Source organism: Haliotis rubra, unplaced genomic scaffold, assembly GCF_003918875.1.
Source record: "Haliotis rubra isolate DU_JTF1 unplaced genomic scaffold, ASM391887v1 Scf261, whole genome shotgun sequence".
NCBI classification, from domain to species: domain Eukaryota; kingdom Metazoa; phylum Mollusca; class Gastropoda; order Lepetellida; family Haliotidae; genus Haliotis; species Haliotis rubra.
In genome coordinates, this window is record NW_025766681.1 from 708,379 (window position 1) to 724,204 (window position 15,826).

General features: G+C 47.2%; 1 protein-coding gene across 3 annotated transcripts in view; it reads left to right on the forward strand.

Moving 5' to 3' along the window:
- Positions 1-632: 632 nt before the first annotated feature.
- LOC124280173 (telomerase reverse transcriptase-like) overlaps positions 633-15,826 on the forward strand; it is a 97,086-nt gene continuing 81,892 nt past the window's right edge. Inside the window, exons 1-3 of one of the 3 annotated variants that reach the window (XM_046716070.1) lie at positions 633-700; positions 13,386-13,508; positions 14,469-14,734. In XM_046716070.1, the coding sequence (XP_046572026.1) occupies positions 14,553-14,734 (182 nt within the window). In that variant the 5' untranslated portion in view covers positions 633-700; positions 13,386-13,508; positions 14,469-14,552. Of the gene's footprint in view, positions 701-970; positions 1,049-1,084; positions 1,165-13,385; positions 13,509-14,468; positions 14,735-15,826 lie in introns of those variants that run through there. The other 2 variants (XM_046716068.1, XM_046716069.1) reach the window with 2 other exon arrangements.

The window sequence follows — 15,826 nt, forward strand, 5'->3', positions numbered from 1 at the left end:
TAACCTCATAAAATATCTGTAAATCAAACTCTGTTGGATTGTAGCTCTTAAGAACCCTGTTTGTTCCACCAGGATTGTCCAGCTGATGTCCCTCCAACTATGTCCAACTATGTGAGCAGGTGCTTTATATGATTACTACCCAGTTTAATACTCAAGACTTGACTCCGGTTACTGCTCCTGGAGCGTACCAGTGTGTTCCACCATGTCCCACCCTCCAACTATGTCCAGCTGACAGGTGCTTTATATGATTACTACCCTGTTTAATACCCAAGACTGGACTCCAGCCACTGCTCCTGGAGCTGTACCAGTGTGTTCCACCTTGTCCAACCCTCCAACTATGTCCAGCTGACAGGTGCTTTATATGATTACTACCCAGTTTAATAACCAAGACTGGACTCCAGCCACTGCTCCTGGAGTGTACCAGTGTGTTCCACCTTGTCCAACCCTCCAACTATGTCCAGCTGACAGGTGCTTTATATGATGACTACCCAGTTTAATACTTAAGACTGGACTCCGGTCACTGCTCCTGGAGCGTACCAGTGTGTTCCACCTTGTCCCACCCTCCAACTATGTCCAGCTGACAGGTGCTTTATATGATTACTACCCAGTTTAATACTCAAGACTTGACTCCGGTCACTGCTGCTGGAGCGTACCAGTGTGTTCCACCTTGTCCCACCCTCCAACTATGTCCAGCTGACAGGTGCTTTATATGATTACTACCCAGTTTAATACTCAAGACTTGACTCCGGTTACTGCTCCTGGAGCGTACAAGTGTGTTCCACCTTGTCCCACCCTCCAACTATGTCCAGCTGACAGGTGCTTTATATGATTACAACCCTGTTTAATACCCAAGACTTGACTCTGGTCACTGCTGCTGGAGCGTACAAGTGTGTTCCACCTTGTCCCACCCTCCAACTATGTCCAGCTGACAGGTGCTTTATATGATTACAACCCTGTTTAATACCCAAGACTTGACTCCGGTCACTGCTCCTGGAGCGTACCAGTGTGTTCCACCTTGTCCCACCCTCCAACTATGTCCAGCTGACAGGTGCTTTATATGATTACAACCCATTTTAATAACCAAGACTGGACTCCAGTCACTGCTCCTGGAGCGTACCAGTGTGTTCCACCTTGTTCCACCCTCCAACTATGTCCAGCTGACAGGTGCTTGCTGTGATTACTACCCAGTGTTGTACCAGGGACTTGACTATTATCTTAAGAATTGCTTGGAATACTTTGAAGCTAACACTAGCACTGATGTGTAAGCACATTGTGGTAAAGTTTCCCATGTTCCAGTGGAATTAATTCACTTGCCATCTGATGTAAGGTTACTGTGGCAGTAATCTTGTTAGTCACACAGTGTTTTGAAAGGGTGTACGGGACTGTAAGACCCTTGTTAAATCTAAAACCGTTCAATATTTTTCAACAATACTTGGTAGATATATCAAACAGAACCTTAAGCGGTGCCTTTTGCTATTTGCAGATTTTTGGCATTTTTATTTTTCCGGCTTTCCATGGAAACGATTTGGACTTAGTCCCAAAAGGGAGGGGTGGGTTTCGTTTCCGGAGCACAACTCGAAAACTTCTTAATATCTTTCAGCAAAACTTAACTAAACCTGCAGAGGTTTCCAATTCTTTGAAGAGAGTCGTCCTTGGGGTACATATATGCATTTTCTGCGGCTGAAAATGTCCTGTGACAGTTGTATCAATGTTTTAATAAAAATAATGTACAATAAATAATATCTTTTTTATTTATTATACGGACCCCACAACGTGGAGTTACCTTCCTGCTACGCATGCGCAGCCAACCAGGTAAGCCCCTAGGCCCGTATCATCATTCCTTCTGCCGAATAAATCAGTGAAAAGAATTGCGGGGAGGTGGGCGGCCCTACCCCAAGGACGACTCTCTTCAAAGAATTGGAAGCCTCTGCAGGTTTAGTTAATACTTTTTCAGAGAGATCGTCCTTGGGGTACATATATGCATAAACACAGACTCCCAAAGACCAGAGGCCAGGGAGGAGGGAATTCTGTCAAAGTACACATGAATAGCGATCGTTAGGAATAATGTAACAGACACCACAACACTCACCTGTCACGTGTCCCGGAGCTTCCGCGAGAGGCATTATGGGAGGGTAACCGACAGGGAGGATAGGTACTTAGAACCGACCTCGTAGGTTAAGCATAGCAAGTTCGCACACAGTGCGAAAATAAACAAGAGAGCACCGTAGGGGGAGAAACCAACTCACAACCGACCATAATCTCCGGAGAGAATCGAAAGGAGTTAGATCACACAACAGCGGATATATCAATAAACACAACTGAAAGCAGCGTCAACTAACCAGATAACCAAGACTCACTCGGTCAGGGTGGCAGGACACTGTCCACTGGAAAGAACAGAACGGCCAAAACGTGCACGATCACGTGAATGTGTATCGAGCTGATAGTGCCTGATAAAAGTGCTAGGCCTTCTCCAAATAGCGGCAGAGCATATCTCGTCAATGGGTAGTGCCGATGCAAAAGCTTTTGATGTGGCTACTGCCCTGACCGAGTGAGCCTTCAACCCCTCAGGGGGAGGCTTGCCTTTAGCCTGATAAGCAGCACAAATGACCGAGACAAGCCAGCGAGACGGGGTCTGTTTGCTCGCTGGCACCCCAGCCTTCCCGCCACCGTAACAGCAGAACAGATGGGTACCCGTACGGATCCCTTGTGTTTGTGTGATATAGACCTTGAGAGTCTTCCGAACATCCAACGGGTGAGTGCTCGTTGGAGAGGTCCCCGATGTGGAAGGCTGGGTAAGAGTAGGAAATTCGATAGGAGCTGTCACATGGAAAGCGTGATCGACCTTCGGGCGGTAAGTATCCGGGAGGCAAATACTGACACGATCTGGATGGAACACAGTCAGCGCCAGGTCTGCCGACATAGCATGTAAGTCGCCGACCCTACACCCAGATGTTACCGCCACCAGAAATACAGCCTTCCATGTTAACAACTGAATGGAAATAGCCGATAGACGTGAGAACGTAGGACCGGACAGCCAATCTAGCACAATTAACAAATCCCAAGGTCAGCTGGGTCACCTGACAGCAGGTCGAACCCGATCCACGCCAGCTAAAAAGCACTGCATGAGAGGGTGCTGCCCCAGAAGAGCACCATCGACAGGGGTGTGAAATAGCGGTGGAGTAGCCACGAATGGTCGAAGCCGCCAAGCCTTCTTAACGAGCTTGCAAAAACTCCAATACTCGGACTAAATCAGCAATCCCCTTATCTGAACACCAGCGTGCATAACGGGACCACCTATCCTTATACTGAACGTTTGTAAGAATCCCGCCTCGAAGCCAGAATTGTGTCTGCAACTGCTGCAAGAATTCCGCATGCTTCGAGGCTAGACCTGACAGAGGCCAAGCCACCCACTGAATCCTTGGATTGGGGTATGGCGCGCCGTTCTGAGTGAGAATGTCCCGTCGCAAAGGTAATAGAACAGGAGGCTGAGCCAGAAACCTGAGAATTACCGGAAACCAGCTCTGGTAAACGGACATAGCGGTGCCAGTAGCACAAGTAGCCGAGCTGGCTGGGTGGACAGCTGGGAGAGGACCCGGGGAATGAGTGAGCATGTTTTCCAGCCCCGGGAGATAAACAGGAAGCACCTGACAGTCGCACTGGTCGCACCAGAGGAGAAATTCCCACGTCTCCCGAAGGAGCGCTAGGGACACGGTGCCACCTTGCTTCAGGATGTATGTCATGGACGTACGGTTGTCCAACTGAAGACAAACCACCTGGCCCTGAACATGCTCCTGGAAGCCCTCGAAAACAGACCGCACAGCTCTCAGTTCCAAGACGTTGATGTGAAGGCGGGCTTCGGCTTCGGACCAGAGTCCGGACACCGACAGACTGCCCAGAACACACACACACACACACACACACACACACACACACACACACCCACCCAGCCCGTGAGGGACGCATCGGTTTGAACTGTAAGAGCTGGCGTTGGGATTTCCAAAGGGATCCCCTTGGAGAGATTCCCGACATTGGTCCACCACTGAAGGTGAGGAGACAACCTCCCGGGGACTGTGAGACACCTCTCCAGATCCTCCGAGTGAGCCCATAGACTCGCCAAAGCTTGTTGTATAGGGCGCATCCTCAACCACGCCCGCCACACTACAGAGATAGTCGCCGCCATATGGCCCAGTAGACGGAGCCAAGTCCGCGCTGGTGCCTGGGGCTCGGAGAGGAACGAAGACACCATCTCCCGTACTCTGGGGACCCGGTCGGGCGACAAGGAGACAAGATCCTTGTGAGTTTGGAACCGCGCCCCGAGAAAAAACAAGTCCTGGGTGGGTACCAGGTCGGATTTCTTGAGGTTTATGATCCAACCCAGTCGAACTAGAACGCCTTCCTTGCGACCTTGCGAGGGTAGCCGGCACTAACATGAGCTTGGTGAACACCCTGGGGGCAGTGGATATGCAGAAGGGGAGCACCGTGAATTGGTAACCCATCCCGTCGTAAGAGAACCGGAGGTACTGCTTGAACAATGGATGAATTAGCACATGTAGATACTCATTCTTTAGATCGATCAACGTAAGCCAATCGCTGGGCTGAACAGAGGAGATCACTGAGCGGAGTGTCTCCATTTTGAAGGATGGAACCTCTAGCATGCGATTCAACCCCTTGAGGTTGAGAATGGGACGGAACCCACCGTCCTTCTTCGGAAGGAGGAAGTACGTGGAATGAAATCCCACCTGTTCCTCGCCTGGTGGTATGCGCTCCATTGCGGACTTGTCCAGCAAAGCCGGAACTTCGTCGCGCAGTATACCCGGCCTGACTGGACATGACGGCACCCGAGTGCGACGTATGCCGGTGAATTCTGGCGGGCCTCGCTTCCACAGTGGTAGATGGCCGACACTGACGGTGGAAAGCACCCAAGTGTTGCTGGTAGCCTTCTCCCACTCCGGCAGGAATGGAGAGAGGCGGCCCCCCACTGGGACATGTGGTAAGAGAGCGTGAGTGGTCCCTTGCAGATGAACTGACTGGGACGGACCCACGGCGACAGCCAGTTGGGTTAACTGGAGGTCGGGGCAGACCTCCCGCGCCCGCGAAAAGGCCGGCAGCCAGACGAAGAGGACTGCTCCTTGCCCTTACCTTTGGCAGGACGGCTCCTCCTCCTACCCTTGCTCAGCGGCCTAAGCCAGCCGGCAGACTCGGGTGTAGGCTGCACCCCGGAGGAGGATACCGTGACGGGGGCGAGAAGCCCACGGATGCTCCAACAAGGCCTTAGAGTCCTTGAAGGAGGTAGCTGCAGCAGCAGCCTGCACTTCGCTAGGTGGGCCTGCACTTCGGACAACTGGCGAAGCAGAACAACATGCGGGGACACGTCCCCAGTGCTCCCTTCAGCCTCCAGAGCCGACCTTTGGATAGAGGAAAGGTAGGCCTCATGGATCACCACCCGCACCTGCTGCATGGCATTCCGACAGACTTCCTCATAAGTCTGGTAAGCCTGCCGCAGAGGGGTGCCCACGGTGGCACTAAACTCCCTTCCTTGGCAGCCGGGGCTGCACCAGAAGAAGCCGAGCCTCCCCCCAGGGCGACCGAAGTGTAAAACGCACTCGTCAACCACCGGTACAAAGAACAGCGAATTGTCCCCCAGCTGGTACCTCTTGACGAGTTCGGGCAAATCGAACCGGAGGCGTGTCCCAACCAGGAGGGGATCCATCACGTCCTGCACCAGGGAAGGCAACATGCCGAGCAGTGTCTGCAAGGGTTGCCTAGGGGAAAACGCCTCGCCCGGCAGGCAGAACTCAGATGAGTCCGAGTCACTGGTGGGTACCGCGGCTTGGGGAATGAACTCGGCAATACGCTGCCGCACCTCCCGGAGAGCCATCGATAAACGGAAAGTGCCCTCCGGCTCCTCGACCTCCCCAGCGTCCATAGACTCCGAGGGAAGGGAAGAGCCGAAGGAACTCCCCACTCCGGCAACTGACACAACACTCGAACCCCGGTCCCGAGACACGGGAGGAAGAACGGGCAGAACTGGCTCCTCCGCTCTCATGGGGCGGGGCGGCGCAGGGAACGGAACCCCAGGAATCCTCAACGGACCCTGCGCCAACACCGAGAGGGGGACTGGGAGCGAACCCTCCCCCTCCGGGATAGCCGCGCCGTCCGGACCCGAAGCCAGAGGCAACAGATTCGCAGACGTCTCCAGGCTAAGGGATCGAGGCTCGACGATCCCACCCCCGGACCCTCCATTCCCTGCTCAGAGTGGGCGAGGAACTCCTGACGGAGACCTCCAACCAACTCATGAACAAGGGACTTCACTGAGTCCATATGCTGCTTGAAAAGTTGTGTAATTAAAGACATATCAAAACCACTGTGTGACTGAGGAGGCGACTTAGATTTCTTAGCCGGCTTAGATTTTTAGGTTTAGACGGGGGGACCTCCTGGGTCAGTTCCCCTCCCGCCTCTCACAACTCTTTGTAGAAGTGAAAATCCGCGGCCCTCCGTTTCTTGGCCCAGGGGGAGAAGGGCATGCAAAGTTCACAAATATCAGGGTTGTGGCCGACTTTCTCGAGACAGCACAAGCACTTGTCGTGCTTATCGGCTCTGGGGATGTTCTGCCTGCACATCTGAACGGTTGAGTGACAGCAGAAGGAATGATGATACGGGCCTAGGTGCTTACCTGGTTGGCTGCGCATGCGTAGCAGGGAGTTAACTCCACGTTGTGGGGGCCGTATAATAAATAAAAAAGATTTTATTTATTGTACAATATTTTTATTAAAACATTGATACAACTGTCACAGGACATTTTCAGCCGCAGAAAATGCATATATGTACCCCAAGAACGATCTCTCTTCAAAGAATTGGCAGATATGTGAGGCAGATGCCAAAGTGGTGCCTTTTGCTATTTGTCAGAATTTTGGCATATTTATATTTCCTGGTTACCATGGAAATGATTCGGACTTAGTCCCTAAAGGGAGGGGTGGGTTTCGTTTCCGGAGCACAACTCGAAAACTTCTTAATATCTTTCAGCAGAACTTGGCAGATATGTGAGGCAGATCCCAAAGTGGTGCCTTTAGCTAATTGCAGATTTTTGTGATTTATTATTTTCTTGGTTTCCATGGAAACGATTCTGACTTAGTCTCAAAAGGGAGGGGTGGGTTTTTCGAAGAGCGTTCAGTATCTTTCAACAGAACTTGGCAGATATATTAGGCAAATTTTGAAATGGTGCCTTTTGCTATTTACAGATTTTTGGCATTTATATTTCTCATGATTTCCATGGAAACGATTTTGACTTAGTTTAAGAAAAAGTCAAGCTGGACTTTAAGTAACTGTCAGATGATTTGTTCTTTAAAATATGTGGGGGCCGGGGGGATAAATCATCTTCTGATGACTCTTGTTTGAAATGTTATATAAATAACCCAAGATAAACATGTAGCAAAGCACTTTGCATGAAATTTGATGTCACGTGTGGCGCGTGGGACATGCTCTTTGTAAACAATGGACTTGTTCACTTTAGCATGGTTTTTGACACCTGAAGTTCACACACCTGATACTGAAAGCTGAAGAACGGGTGATTATTCTCCAGCCTGTGAATGTTGTGGAAAACAAGTTAATTTCAACCTAAACAGTGCATACGTCATGCCACGGGTTACAGAAAATCAGCATCTCCACGCCGTGGGTATGCTGGAGACTGGAATAGCCCAAAATGAAGACCTTTTGGTGTCCATCGAAACACGATCTCATCTCTATGGAGACGTTTTCAACATAATGGGAACACAAGAGATTTGCCTCGGACCGGCTATCCATGCGTGACGTCACATTCGCCCACCTAAGGAATCGATTCCAGACTGTTCAGACCATTCCTGGCTTACGTCAATCAGTTCTAGGACTGTACAGATCCGACTGAAGCAGCACAAGAACCGGCAGGGGTGGAAATAACTTAAAAATTGCTAGTGTACTCCGGTACAGTGGAACCTGTAAAATCACTTGCCCTGATAATTTTTCCACTATACTGGCCGTTTTATTGTTGATTTTTTAAATAAACAACATAATTAATATCGGAAAGTCAACTGGACGCCGGTACAGTGTGATATACAATGGGTTATTTCCACCCCTGAACCGGCCCTGACAACCTGCTTTATGCCCAAGTTTACTCACCAACAACCACGTCTTGCCTGGTACAGACAGCATCTATAGTACAGGAGACAAGATTGAGATTGTGTTTTCTTCATTGACGGTTGGAGATTTCATCTGGACAGCTCAGATGGCAGGGCAAGAATGTACAGACAGCAAGGTGAATGGTATACTGACGTGTGCGTTGTTTAACATTGACAGTTGGGTAGAGAAGAGTTATGGTATGAGGAGACGTCACATTTCATGGTTGGACACAATTTGTTATTGTCAATGGCAATCTGACATGTCTGTGATACCGGGATGAGATCATTGGGCCTCATGTGAAGCTATTCATTCAAGGACAGAAATGTAACTTTACGCTTCAGCAAGATAATGCCTGTCTGCATGTCATTCGTGTTGTGACAGATTTCTGAGACAGCAGAACATTCCGGTTCTCCCCTGGCCAGTTGTTTCTCCAGACCTGCCCCTTATCGAGCACGCTTGGGATGAAATGGAGCGACGTTTACGTCAAGCCCAGAATCAGCTATTGACATTAGCTGAATTGGGACAAGCGTTGGTTCAGACATGGAACAACATTCTCAAAGCTTTCTTCAATCTCTTATTGTGGTCTATGAGTCGTCGTTGTCAAGCCTGCATCAACGCCAATGGTTGACACACACGATACTGAATTTGTGAACTGGCTTCTGATACCACATCTCTTCAAGGGCGTGTCACGATGCCTAGTGTCAAATCATACAGATTTCGATATTATCATGTCATCAGTTAAACAGTGATCAAGTAAAACACCACAAATCATGTTATTATCTTTTATTATCATTTAAATATGTCACAACATCAAATAATGCACAGTTACATTTTTCCTTATCCTGACTCATGATCTTTTGCTTATCTCCCTTTCCGTTTCGAATGGTAGTGGAACACTTGAATCCCTTGAAGTTCCCGAAGCGGACGTATAAATACACTCACCCACGAGTTACCTCCCTTTGCCCTTTCCCGCGCAAACCAGTCATGTGTCGTGCCTTACTTGTCACTCTCTCCCTTGGGCGAGCACTGGAGTCCGGTATACAGCATTATATCCTTTTATATTTAAGCCTATTCTTCAAAATTACGCTGTATATGGATTTGGCTGTAACTACTATGTAGTATTTGTAACATTTTGTATAAATTTATTGACTTTGAGTCGTGTTTTCATCGTCATGTAACATTGTTTACATTTCATGAAATCCTGCAGCGGTTGCAGGCACAGGTTATCCGTGGCTGATCCTCACCCCCAGTGTTCTTCGTGCATAAATCCATGTTCCTCCAGCTTGCGCTGTACTCATTGTACTGATTTATCTAATACAATTTAATCAATATTTGTCTTATGTTTATAGACGTGCCATGGATCGCGTTGATAAAACTGCAGATCAGCCTCCAAACCGTATGTTGCTTGCTACTGCCAATGTTCATAATACTGGTGCTATGCTTAGTACGTTACAGGGCCAGTCTGCTGGTAAGGGGGCCAAGAAGAGATCGTCTACATCTCAGTCGACGCCGTCTCAGACTAAGAAAAAGACGTCAACCTCTTCTACTGCGCAGAAGAAGTCTACGGTTACCAGATCGGAGGGCAAAGCTACGCGTGCGAACTCATCTACGCACCATAAATCCTTCAATGAAGAGATTGTACCTCCTCATGAACTAGACATTTTTGACGAACCCCCTATACTTCTACCTGAAGTATCTATGGGATCAGCGACGCAGTCGACCTCTACTACTACGAGATCGTCCCCTACTACAGTCACAGCAGGACAGCTGTTCGACGTACTACCTCTTACTTCTCAGATTGAAGTTGAGGCACAGAACCCATCAGCGTTCGCGAACGCTTCTCCTACACCGCAGCAGCGTCAACCTATGCAGAACTTCGACTCAGGGGAATTTATGACTCAATTCACCAACCAGATGATGGCCATGACGGAACGTAGATTCCAGGAGGAATCGAAGGCTAGGAAAGCCTCTCATCTACCGACACCGTGCGCAAACCCCCAGGCCTGCGCGAATCTACACCTATCAGATCTACACCTGAAGGCTACGTTCGCGAACGTACACCTCCGCTAAGGTCTCCACAGTCGGACGACTCTGTCATCTTGGAGGATAGAAGAGATGACGCACAATCTACGTTCGCGGACATCGAAGGATCCTGCTCCTACACCTGGCTGCTCTAGGTCGAGATGTCTTATCTCGCACAGACGTTCACGAAGCTACTCACCTCAAGCCAGACGTTCGCGAAGGGATAGTTCACTTCACAGAGGTTCGCGAAGAGATGTATCCACAGATAGTAGTTCTCGGACAGAACACTCTCAAGATAGACTTTCTGGTGTCCCCCGCCGTGATGTTGCTGGAATATTGCTAAAAGCGGCGTAAAACCATACTCAGTCAGTCAGTCCATTAACACTACGAACATGGCAATGCCTACTCGGTCTACTAACCTCGGCGCAGGATTTGACTCGCACAGGAAGGTTACAACTAAGACCGCTGCAACGGTTCCTGATAATATATTTAGACAGCGTCGACCTTATTTTGCTGCCGGAAAACCTCGGGAGGTATCTACTGTGGTTGAGGAACCTATTTACAAGAGCCGACCTTCAACACACATCTCTACGCAGATGCCTCGATGCAAGGATGGGGTGCGCATCTCAACGATCAAGTGGCGTTGGGAAAGTGGTCCAAAATGGAACAGCAGCTTCACATCAACGCTGCAGCTGTTGCAGCTCACATTCCAGTTGTTCCAGATTACGCAGGAAGCAAACGTCTGGATAAAGGCGTGTCACATACCCCGGAGCCAAGAACATACTGCCAGACGCTCTCTCAAGACCACTACACCCGTCACCTACGGAATGGATGCTCCATCCAAAAGCGTTTTGGAACTTAAGGGAGATGGGATCCCCTTCCACAGACCTGTTTGCCACGAGGTTCAACAAACAACTACAGACGTTTGTCTCGCCAGTTCCAGATACTCAAGCCTGGGCAACAGATGCACTGAGCATGTCGTGGGAAGGATTAAATGGCTACGCTTTTCCACCCCCAATACTACTGCCAAAAGTACTGTTCAAGATCAAACAGACTCAGACGCTACAGCTGACTTTGGTCTTGCCCTATTGGCCAGCGAGAGCATGGTTCCCAGACCTAATAGAAGATCTCGGAAACCCAGTAATCAAATTACCAGATTGGCCGAACCTACTAATATATCCGCACACCAAGCAAGTCCACGGAAACCCAACAGTGTTCCAGTTACATCTGTGGACCGTATCAAAACGCGTGCTTGAAGATAAGAGGATACTCTCGCCAGGGTAGCCAAAGCAGTAACGCTTAGCGTTACGCAGATCGACTCGTAACCTATATGACAACAAATGGCTGAAGTTTGAGACTCATGCAAGGCGGAAAGGCTTCACAGCGATGATAGCCACTCATCCTCAAGTGGCAGAATATCTGTGTCATCTTAGACAGACCAGACATCTGAAGGGTTCGACACTATCTACATACCTCGCTGCAAACAGTACAGTGATTACGATGAAAACAGGCATCAAGTTGACGAAAGTACCAGAATTACTTGCTCTGCTGAGATCTTTTAAGCTGGAGGACCAGCAAAAGAAATTCAGAGCTCCAGCCTGGGATCTAAATGTAATTCTGCGTCATCTAACCAGTGATGTCTATGAACCACTAGATCAGATCAAGCTGCTAACACAGAAGACGCTGTTCCTGCTAGCGTTAGCCACAGCAGCTCGCATATCGGAGATACATGCGCTGGACTATGGTCGAACCACATTCGACAGAGGGCAACATAATGCAGTTCATCTAGGACTTAGATGGGACTTTATTGCCAAGAACCAGCTACCTGGTCAACCAGATAGACAGTTCCACGTACCAGCGCTGTCTACAGTCATCGGTCCACAGGATATGGAGGACTTATCCTTGTGCCCAGTCAGAGCCCTGAAGATATATCTTCAGAAGACTGAAACGAGGAGACAAAAATTCAAGCGCCTATTCATCCCATTATCAACAGAGACTTAGGCAGAAGTCTCAAGAACGACCATATCGTTCTGGATGAGAGCCGTTATATTGAGAGCCTATAAAGCAGCAGGACTAGAACCTCCTAGAGCTTCCAACCCACACGAAGTCAGAGCACTGGCGTCAACACTAGCTCTGCACGGAAATTGCTCTATACCGACAATTATGGAGGGCTGCTTTTGGAAGTCGGACACGGTGTTTGCCAACCACTACCTCCGAGACATAGCCTCTGAAGATGTCTCAGGCATTCCCCAATTTGGGCCTCTCGTTGTAGCACATCAACTAACGGTTCCTCAACGTTAAATCTCACCCTTTATCACGCTGACTTGTTGATAACTTTTACTAAGGAAAGTACTAGTTTGAAAGTCCATGCATACAGTCTAAGACAGGCTAGCATGAGTGATTAAAGATCCTGTACAGGTAAAGATCTTACCTGGACGTGAAGGGGTTGCAACTCATTTATGATAAAGATCTTATCATAATCTATGGGTTGTTATAAGATATCTAGTAATAGGAGAATACTAGTTTATCTGTAGCCACATGAATCAACAACTTGTCCGAGATTGAAGTAAGGCAAGAAAGTGGTCCCCACAAGTTATAACGGAAGTTGGAAGAATAGGATCACGGAAATGCCATTTGCAGTTCCCATGGGGGGGGGATACAGGACGTATCTAAGGACAGCTGTTGAATCCAGTGGCTTGACCCACCACCTATCCGTCGGATTCTATAAGCGAAAGATCATGAGTCAGGATAAGGAAAAATATGTACTTTTTAAAGTAAAATTGATATTTTATACTTATCCTGACTCATGACGAACAAGCCCTCCCAACCTCCCCGTTGAAGACACTTGAGATTTCACAGCAGATCCAAGTGCATGGGCGGAAAACAAGGAGAGAGTGACAAGTAAGGCTGGTTTGTGCGGGAAAGGGCAAAGGGAGGTAACTCGTGGGTTAGTGTATTTATACGTCCGCTTCGGGAACTTCAAGGGATTCAAGTGTTCCACTACCATTCAAAAGGGAAAGGGAGATAAGCAAAAGATCATGAGTGAAGATAAGTATAAAATATCAATTTTACTTAAAAAATTACATTTTATTCCAATAGTACATGATTGAAATCCAACAACATAGATTGTTGTCTGAAATGTCGTATAAAGAATAAAAAAAGAAGATGTTATCCATAAAACATGTCATGTATTCAGATCCATTGTTCCTTAGGTGTGCCAGTGTATGAACTGTGGCCGTTTGACACTGGGAAGGCTCTGACAGTGAAGCCAGTCGGTCAGAAGAAGAGGAGAGAAGCTGGTAAACATCACCACATTCAGAAGAAGACAAAATCAGGTAAAACTTTGGTGTTACAGACTTTACTTCAGATTTAAAGTTTTGTGACTCAAAGATATATACACCTTTACGACAAGAAATATAGACATTGAAGGTTACTATACTGTGAAATGATATATCCAAATTAAACTTTGTGGTTAGTGAGATCCCAATTACACATTATGTCATGGAAGTGTTGTCAGAGTGTCATCATAACGGTAGAATTTGCAGACAAATGCGACAATTTTCATTATGTTTATCAAACTACATGTTTGCTTAGTATTACCAAAGAAGGTGACCGCCTCAGTGGTGTAGTGGTTAGAGCGTCCGCCTAGAGAGCGGAAGGTCGTGGGTTCGATCCCCAACCGCCTCACGTAAAACCCAATTTCACCTCACCTCACCTCACCTCGCCTACTAAAGAAGGTGGGTTATTTTTTCATCTTGTCTTTTTGTCATTTCGTGACATGACAAAAATCATATTTTAACACATAGCTGAGTCTCTATCTTTTAAGCCTCTGAGTGAAACAGACATCTTTGGTAAGGTTAAATGGGTTTAACGTCGTACTTGAGAATATTTCGCTCATATGACGACGTGCATGCGTGTGTATGTTCGGCTGCTTGTACTAGCCCAGACTTAAGCTGGTTATATAGTGCTAGCCCACTGAGATATAATGCCGCAGTGAGGCATGAATACCCCACTCAGACACATTGTACTGACCCCAAGCCGACCAGTCCTTGTTGAACCCATTAATGCCGAGCGCCAGGCAGGGGCCAACAAGTACCATATTTTAACGTCTTTTGGTATGATGCGGCCATGGATCGAACCTGCGACCTTCCGCTCCCCAGGCGGACACTCTAACCACTACACCACGGAGACGGTCCTGTCATTTTATGAAATTATTAAGCTACCCACTATGAATTTATCGCAGCTGTATTCAAATATTGTTTGAACATGGAGACTAAATAATCATGTGGATTTAGGAAATCAAAAGAACCGTCATCCCACAACCACACCTGGGACAAAGACCCCCCACACCTGGGACAAAAACACCCACACCTGGGGCAATGACACCCACACCTGGTACAAAGACACCCACACCTGGGACAAAGATACCCACACCTGGGATAAAGACACAAACTGGGTTGAAGAGAAAGAGAGAAGAGGAAAATGAAGGAAGTAATGGTGGAGAGAAGGTGCAACGGACGAGTGAAAGTGAGGCTGGATCGAAGACGTTCAAACCCTTTGAGTGAGTGTGTGTTTTGTTTCCAAGTTTTAGTTGCAAATATTGAGAGGAATAGAGTGTCCTTCGAGATCAACGACATCAATATGATGTGGTATAAGAGTTACTAATATATAGGTTTGACCAGCCTTGTCATTTTCGATCTCGATCGTTTTCTTTGACCTGCCAAACATTGTTAGCGTCTAATATTAAGATGATATAACTTTATTATCCCGGAGGAAATTCTTATACATCCAAACTGTCTTAAAATGAATATATACACAATTCACAAAAATATACACAATAATTACATGCACAAAACTGAAGCTATTTACACAATAAAACTGACATCATATAATTCAATAAACCACATAGGTAAAGAGGCTGAATAATTCTAGTTGTAATCACATGATGATAATTCAAAATATTTGTTGCATTCACGAATACTTGACCGTATGAAAGGCTGTCGAGCTCTGTTTGTTTTGAGGGAAGGTAATCGACAGCAGCGTCCAGAAAGAAGTAGTTCAAAATGGTGAGATAAAATATGTTAACTATCAAATCTAATTTTAGTTGCCTTTTTGACAGTCTGGCGCTCATAGATAAAGGGAAAATACTCGAAAGACACTCCAGCAATTTTGCTGGCAGTATTAACAAGTTTGATAAGTTTGTTTTTGTTGCAATCAGACAGACCCCCATACCAACACAGAAAATTGTAGGTCAACACACTTTGAATAAAGGTTTGATAAAAAAACTGTCATTACGGTTTTGTCAGTGCCTTGACGATAATAATGTTCAGTATCAGAAATTAGGCCAGTAACAGTGGGGTCATCTACTAATTTCACAGTAAACAAGTCATTTAACGACAAGTAACTGTCATCGGTATACAAAACGAAGAGTACAGATGAAAGAACACAGCCCTGTGGAGCTCCAGTAGAGGTTGAGAGAAAAGAAGATTGATAGCCATTGACACGGACATACTGAGTTCTATGTACCCTGAATTCTTTAACCCATCTGATAATGTTTTCATTAACACCTAGATTAAATAGTTTACTCCTCATAAGGTGTAGCTGTATGGTATTAGTTGTCTGCAGATGAGAGTAAATATTATACATCATTTGA